This window comes from Bipolaris sorokiniana, assembly GCF_000338995.1.
Source record: "Bipolaris sorokiniana ND90Pr unplaced genomic scaffold COCSAscaffold_34, whole genome shotgun sequence".
NCBI classification, from domain to species: Eukaryota; Fungi; Ascomycota; class Dothideomycetes; order Pleosporales; family Pleosporaceae; genus Bipolaris; species Bipolaris sorokiniana.
This window is the reverse complement of record NW_006911928.1, coordinates 1-7,357: the sequence shown is the minus strand read 5'-3', so window position 1 is coordinate 7,357 and position 7,357 is coordinate 1. Positions and strand designations below refer to the sequence as shown.

The window sequence follows — 7,357 nt, the reverse complement described above, 5'->3', positions numbered from 1 at the left end:
CCGTAATAAGGTAAAAAGAAGAGAGGTTAATGTTACCACGGGGTTGGGTGCTGATACTTCTCTAAGCTCGGTCCGGGTTAGGGCGAGTGAGATGGGATGAAGAGCTCCGTGAGGTTGTCTGGCGATTCGTAGTGGAAAAGAGTTATGGATGTAACCGGGTTTGACAACGCTAATCTATTGGATAGACTAACATGTAACTATCTTGTGAAGTAACAATACTAGTAAGAAAGTACAATTTGAGTTGACCACAACGAGAGTAATAATGAAATCCATCCATCCTTATATCCTCATTGCTTCCAGTCCTGCCATCTTGCCCATCTCTCCTTGGCGAGATGGTAGAGATGGCACTGCCATCTCTCGGCGTCCTGCCATCTCAGATGGCTGGCCTTGGCGAGATGGCACATCACGTGACTCCGAGCCCCGCGATGATCCATTACCTTTTGACGTGGACGTCCCTAGGCTTTCAGCCGTCTCGTCATTTGTCAAGGAGAGAATCCTTCTTGTTACTTGTAACATTACCTCCCCTCTTAGGGCTATCGTCCCGATACCCTGGAATATCGTTTTCCCGTGCCGCGTGTTGAGACGCTGGCTGCATATAAGGTCAGAGCCCGCCCACTCGTTGTAGCCGTCTCTGCCTCGTAGCCTTCCTAACCATGCCCAAGGTCCAGCCTTCTCGTCGTGTTCGTGCTCAAAAGTCCAACGAGGAGCGTTACTCCCGCGCTGACCGCGTGAAAGAGCAGGGGAACGAAATGACCGTTTACCGTTGCAAACGTTGTGAAGAGAAGAAGCTTCGTTGTTTCGTGGATACCGCCACTGGGCGTTGTGCTGGTTGTATTTCTGTCGGTGCTGAGTGCAGTTTGTTTGTTTCTGAGGAGGAGTGGGAGAAGGTTCAGCGCGAGAAGCGGCAAAAGCGCTTGGAGCTGGCGCGCATCGAGGAGGACGCTGCACGAGTTCGTCGAGAACTCTTGGAAGTCGAGGCTCGGGAGCACGATTTTGCCGATCGTGATCTTGCCATTCTGAACTTCCAGGATCGTGCGAAAGAGCAGGCCGAGGGGAGCTCAGCCCCTGGGGGTACGGGCCTTCCTGTTGTCGAACCACCGCTATCCGAACCGTCGGCTGATCTGGGCGGGTTACAGGCTGATTACTACGATCCTTCTTTTGACTATTCCTTCCTCTTCGAGGGGCTTCCCCTCGCTTCTCCGGGTGCTTCCGATGGTATTCGCGTACCAGTGACTTGCAGTTCGTCAGGTTTCCTTCAGGTTCCCAAGTGTTATGGCTATCCGGCCATCCTTGCCACTTAACCAAGTACTTCCACTGACTGCCGATTTTCCGCAGGTCCTTGATTTCCTCGACCTCGTACTCGTCGTCTTCGAGCTCTATGTCCGTTGCTAGCTCGGCATCTGGAGGTGCTGGTTCCAGGAGTTTCTTGTGAAAGACAGGGTGGATTCGCATGCCTTGTGGGAGTTTCAACTCGTAGTTTACTTTTCCTATTTCCTCTAGGATTTCGAATGGTCCTATTCGGAGGTTGTCCAATTTTCTGCATGGTCGTTTAGTTTTCAGGTTTTGTCGTGACAAGAAAACTTTGTCCCCCTTCTTAAAGGTTGGTCCCTCAATCCTTTGTTTATTCGCTGCTTTGGATGTCGTGAGGTTTCGTTGAGCTATGTTCTTGCTCAGTTCTTCGTGCAGTTCTCGCATAAGCTTCGCTTTGTCGTCTGCTCCTACCGCGATACTCTCAATGTCTTTCGGATCCCGATGAGCAACCGGCTCATATCCGTAGTTCGCGTAGTGCGGCGAGTGCTTCGTCGTTGCAGATTTTGTGCTATTGTAGGCCAATTGCGCTGTTGGTAGCAACTCTACCCAGTTGTCCTGCAATTTGTTGGCGTACATCCGTATGTACTGTTCTAATGTCTGGTTCGTTCTTTCCGTCTGGCCGTCTGTTTCCGGGTGAAAGCTTGTCGAAAGCTTCTTCTTAACACCTAACTTCGCCAAGAACGTGCTCCAGTATTTAGACGTAAACAGTTTATCACGATCGGTGATGAACTCTTCAGGTATCCCATGCTCTGACACTAGTGCTTTGGTGACTTCGTACGCGCATTCGTCTGCCGTAATGGTCTCTTCCGTAGGCACAAATTTTGCCGCCTTAGTCAATCGATCCACGATTACTAGGATTGTGTCGCAAAATCGAGCTGATCCTGGTTCTAACGATTTCGGGAGCTTCACTATGAAGTCCATCGTTACACTTGTCCATGGTCTAGATGGTGGCTGTAAGGGTTGTAACAGGCCATAGGGCTTATGTCTCTTGGGCTTGTTCTGATGACACGCCAAACAGTTGCCTAGTATTTCCTGCACCTTCGTACGCATACGTGGTATCGCAAACACCTTAGACAGTCGTCTAACCATTTCGTCGACTCCTGCATGTCCGTATTCCTTGGACTCGTGCAGTTCTTTGATGAGTTCTTTTCTCATTGGTGGGGCGACATACACTTTGTCGTCCTGAGCCATTGCTCTCATTTCCAGCTTGTCGTTGGTTATTTCCTTGGGAATTGGCCTGGGCTCCAGCTGCCAGTGCAGCGCCTTTCGTCGCCATTCCTGTTCCAAGGTTTCTACCTGCTCGGCCACCTTAGCTACTTTAGCTAGTTCCGGCTGGTTATAGCGTAGAGTGCCATCGGGCATCTTCTTGAGTAAGGCGTCATGTGGTTCCTTATGACCCTCTTCGCGCAAATCAGACCTTCTACTTAAAGCGTCTGCTGCTCCGTTGAGCGTTCCCGCGCGGTGCGTGATCTTGAAGTCGAACTGAGCAAGCGTCTCAGCCCATCGGACTTGTCGTCGGTTGAGTTTCTTCGTAGTCATGAAACTCGTCAAGTTCTGGTGATCGGTAAAAACCTCGATCGTGTCGGGGAGTCCTAACAGGTACACCTCCCATTGTTCAAAGGCATCGACTACTCCGAGTAGTTCCTTATCGTGAACATCGTAATTAAGTTCTGCTCCTGAGAACTTTCGTGAATGGTAGAACACCGGTCTCCATTTCTTATCTGGGCACTGCTGTGACAATACAGCTCCGAGTGCATAGTCAGACGCGTCGGTCTCGACTCTGGTGGGTCGTTGAGGGCTGTACATCTCTAGTACCGGCGCTTCCAGGAATATCTGCTTGATTCGATCAAAAGCCTCCTGATGTTCCTGATCCCATTTGAAACTTATTTCCTTCTTCGTTATCTCCGTAAGGGGTGCTGTGATCTTTGAGTAATCTTTTATGAACTTTCGATAATAGTTCGCAAATCCTAAGAAGGATTGAACATCCTTGACTGTGTTGGGTTTTGGCCATTCCTGTACAGTCTGTATCTTTTTTGGGTTCATTTTTCACTCCTTCGGTTGAGATGATGAATCCGAGGAATTCCGTTTCCTGCGTGTGAAACTCACACTTTCCTGGTTGAAGGTATAGCTTGTATTCCTTAAGCTTCCGTAACACCTTCTTAACATGCTCGACATGTTCTTCGCGTGTGCCGCTGGAGTACACTAGTACATCGTCCAGATACGCGGTAACAAAGATTCCGAGGTATTCGTGGAGTGCGTTGTTAATGACTGATTGAAAGGTTGCCGGCGCGTTCGTCAACCCGAATGGCATAACCGTATACTCAAAGAGTCCGTACTTCGTTTTGAACGCCGTCATCCACTCGTGACCTTCTTTGATTCTGATTCGGTAAAATCCTTCCCGAACGTCAAACTTCGTGAACCACTTAGCTCCCTGGAGTCGATCCATGAGCTCTGTAATGAGTGGCAAGGGATATCGGTTCTTCCGAGTAACGCTGTTCAACCTTCTGAAGTCGACACATAATCGCCACTTCCCGTTAGGCTTCTTTACGAACAATATGGGTGAGGCCATCGGGCCTGATCCTGGTCGGATAAATCCCTTTTTCAAGTTCTTCTGGAGGTAATCCCGCAGCTCAGCATCGTGCTCGGGCGCTATAGGGTACATTCCTCCTGGGCTCAACTTCGCTCCTTCCTCCAGGATGATCTCGTGATCCCAATCCTGGTGTTCTGCTAAGTCTGTTGCTTCGTTTTCCTCGAACAGTTCCTTGAACTCTCGTGTTCGGTATTCTGCTGGAATCGCCAACAGTGGTTCGTCCTTCGTGGGCGCAACCTGTGGTACCGGTCCTTCCTTCGTGGTCGCGACCTGCCGTATCCAAATGACTCCTACTTTCCGAGGGTCCTTCGCATAGATTCTCGCGATCTTATGCGGCGAGATCTGGCCTATCCTCCCTTCCTGGGTTGAGCTCTGGATAATCGGGCGCATCTCTTTACGTCTGGCTCCAGCAACCTTGTGCACAGGTTCTCGGCTGAGCAACGTCTTCTTTTGCCAATCGATGGCAGGGTTGTGTTCTAACAACTAGTCGTAGCCAATTATCATCTCTGTTTCTCCGAGATCCATAATGCTAATTCGTTCTCGGCTTTCTTGACCAGCCAGGCGTAACGATACTGCCTCGGTCTCAAGTCGGATCCAGCCGTTCCCATATGTCGTGGGACTATCGTCGGCTAATACCACTCGCATCGGCACCTTCTTGGTCCGATAGGGTATGTTATTCTTCTCCACCACTCGGGGTGAGATAACGGTTCGTGCGGCCCCACTGTCTATGAGCGCCGTCACCTCGTGTCCGTCTATAAGTACCGTAGCCTGTAGCCGCAGATCTTGCGCTCCCAGTTCGCGTACTTCTTTAAGGGTCGTTTTAGGACTGCCTTTACCAGCGTGACCCTGTCCCTGGTGGCATCCTAGTTTTTTGACTGCCTACTTTTCTTCTGCGTAGGAAAGTAGCCTTCGCCTGCCTTGGCGGAATAGTGTATCATACACTGATCGTCGTAACAGAAGCTCCAATGGGTGTTCTGGTGCGGAATTTCCTGCTTCGCTATCTCCCTCGTTGGTCTCGGCTTCTTTACTTTGTGAATCGGGCAATCCATTGCCTCACAAATGTTTGCTGACAGGGTGCTATGGAGGTGGTCGTTCACTCCTCGAGCATCCTCAAACTGTTGTCGGTGGAAGGCGCATCCCTTCCTGCAATGCGTCCATAAGAGTCGTTCATGGCTCTTGTCCTTGTTGGGCTTTCTCAGCACTTGCTTAGGCATTCTGGTCGTCGTGACTCTCGGCTTCTGTGCCCTGTGCATCTTACAGTGCTTTGCATTGCATTCTTCGGCGGATATCGTGCTATGGTAGTAGTCGTCTACCTTTCGAGCGTTCCGTCGTTGTTTCTGATGAAACTGGCAATTGGTCGTACAGTTAACCCAGCATAGCTCTTCATGAGCTTCCTTTTCTCCTGGCTGGTGCATGTGACAATGCAATACTCGACACTCGTTATGCCATAAATTCGTGTGGCAGCAATCGTCCTCGTTGTCCCTGGTCGCTTCTCGCTTCCTCAAGTGATAATCGCACTGTCTTGGGCAGTCGACCCAACATAGGCTCTCGTGTTGCTCCATTCGTTCCTTGAACGTCCGAGGCGTCTCCTCGTCATTAGGTTCCTTGAACCTGGGTTGTTCCTGGGCAGCCTTGCAGGCAATTTCCTCTGCTCTAGGCCCCGTGATTGTGACTCGTCCTTCGATGTCGCAATCGTTGGCTTGGTGCTTGGCATTTCCATAAATCCAGCATTGTTGGTTTCTTAGGCGGCGTAGTACTTCGGCCCCTTCAACCTGCCAATCCGTTGGTAGTGGGTCGTCCCACTTGAAGTCTTGGAGTCTTATTGCCTCTTGTACTAGCTCAAAGGCCTCGTCGGTGGCTTGTCTTGCTTCGTCGTACAGGTCTAGGTCGCTGAGAGTCTCGTCTGGCTCCTCAGTTGGGTAAGGTGTTGCTATCCGTAGCATCCCAATCTTGACCGCTCCTTGCTTGACTTCATTCTTCGGGCAGTCCCTGCGGAAGTGTCCTACTTCGCCGCAGCGGAGGCATGCCTTACTGTCGTAACGCTTCTTGCGCTCTTCCGCGGAAAGGCCGTCGTTAAACTTTCCTCGGGTTTTGTTCTTATCCCTGGACTTGTCTTGTACCTTGCCGGTCATGTACGTGTCTCCGTCGTGATCCTTGTTACTCCGATGTCGTCGGGTGTTGGCGAAGGGTGGCCCTGGTCTGTTCCCTCTCTGGTTTTCTTTCCGTTCCCATAATCGTGTGTCGATTCTTGTCGCCAACTCGATCAACGAGTACAAATCCTTCGGCTTTTCGTAGTGTACAAGTTCGTCCTTGATGTTTTCCTTCAGACCTGCTTCGTATACCGTCCGGAGTGCCGAATCGTCCCAATTGATTCGTGCTTGAAGTTGCTTGAACTCCGCCGTGTAAGCCGATACTGCTTTGGTCTGCTTCAGGCGAGATATCGCTTTCTCCGCCTGGCTTTCCGCGTCTACCTCCCCGAAGATGCGTCCCATTTCCTCCTTGAAGTTGGCCCAACTGCCGAACAAGGTACGCGTCTCGTCCTTCGTTCCTTTGTTGTCGATGTCCTTTAGAAAATCCTCCACGTAGGGTTGCATCCAGCTGGCTGCTTTTCCCTTCAGGTGGGTATTGGCCATGAGAATCTTCTCTTCGTCGTTTGGCACATCGTTGTAGCCGCAGTATAACTCGATAGTAGTGAGGAACGTCCGTAACCCTTCCCGGTTACCATCGTATTTGTCTGGGGTTGCCATCTTGGGTTTCTTGATAGGCTTTTCGTTCGGTGTGGCCATCAGCTGGCTCGTGAGTTGGTTGATCATGTTCTGCAACTCGGCGATCTGTCTAGCCTGATTCTGGCCTTCGCGTCTAAGATTAACGAGTTCATACTCGGGGCTCCCTGCCGCCGGCTCGTTGATACCTCCCTGGGTATGACCAGTCATGTTGACGTTCTCGTCAGGCACCGGGCCTGGAATGTTGACATACTCGTTAGAGTTCTGTGACATGGTCTGAATCTTAATCGGACGCTATTGGTTAATCCTCCACTGAATCCGTGGGTGGTCAAAGTGTTACACGGGGTTGGGTGCTGATACTTCTCTAAGCTCGGTCCGGGTTAGGGCGAGTGAGATGGGATGAAGAGCTCCGTGAGGTTGTCTGGCGATTCGTAGTGGAAAAGAGTTATGGATGTAACCGGGTTTGACAACGCTAATCTATTGGATAGACTAACATGTAACTATCTTGTGAAGTAACAATACTAGTAAGAAAGTACAATTTGAGTTGACCACAACGAGAGTAATAATGAAATCCATCCATCCTTATATCCTCATTGCTTCCAGTCCTGCCATCTCTCGGCGTCCTGCCATCTCAGATGGCTGGCCTTGGCGAGATGGCACATCACGTGACTCCGAGCCCCGCGATGATCCATTACCTTTGACGTGGACGTCCCTAGGCTTCAGCCGTCTCGTC

General features: G+C 50.6%; 5 protein-coding genes across 5 annotated transcripts; 1 reads left to right on the top strand and 4 right to left on the bottom strand.

Annotated features, from left to right (window-relative positions):
- Positions 1-749: 749 nt before the first annotated feature.
- COCSADRAFT_42080 (uncharacterized protein) lies at positions 750-1,071 on the top strand (the record flags this gene model as incomplete). The annotated part of the gene is made up of 1 exon (XM_007707922.1): positions 750-1,071. A coding segment is annotated over one exon (322 nt), but the record flags the coding sequence as incomplete, so codon positions are not given.
- Positions 1,072-1,722: 651 nt separating this feature from the next.
- On the bottom strand, positions 1,723-1,887 carry COCSADRAFT_70160 (uncharacterized protein; the record flags this gene model as incomplete). Its single annotated transcript, XM_007707921.1, has 1 exon — positions 1,723-1,887. A coding segment is annotated over one exon (165 nt), but the record flags the coding sequence as incomplete, so codon positions are not given.
- A 2,077-nt stretch (positions 1,888-3,964) lies between these two features.
- On the bottom strand, positions 3,965-4,171 carry COCSADRAFT_68679 (uncharacterized protein; the record flags this gene model as incomplete). The annotated part of the gene is made up of 1 exon (XM_007707920.1): positions 3,965-4,171. A coding segment is annotated over one exon (207 nt), but the record flags the coding sequence as incomplete, so codon positions are not given.
- Positions 4,172-4,764: 593 nt separating this feature from the next.
- COCSADRAFT_104504 (uncharacterized protein) lies at positions 4,765-6,033 on the bottom strand (the record flags this gene model as incomplete). The annotated part of the gene is made up of 1 exon (XM_007707919.1): positions 4,765-6,033. One exon carries the CDS (start codon positions 6,031-6,033, stop codon positions 4,765-4,767), a length of 1,269 nt encoding a protein of 422 aa, XP_007706109.1.
- Positions 6,034-6,531: 498 nt separating this feature from the next.
- On the bottom strand, positions 6,532-6,687 carry COCSADRAFT_75403 (uncharacterized protein; the record flags this gene model as incomplete). Its single annotated transcript, XM_007707918.1, has 1 exon — positions 6,532-6,687. A coding segment is annotated over one exon (156 nt), but the record flags the coding sequence as incomplete, so codon positions are not given.
- Positions 6,688-7,357: the final 670 nt, after the last annotated feature.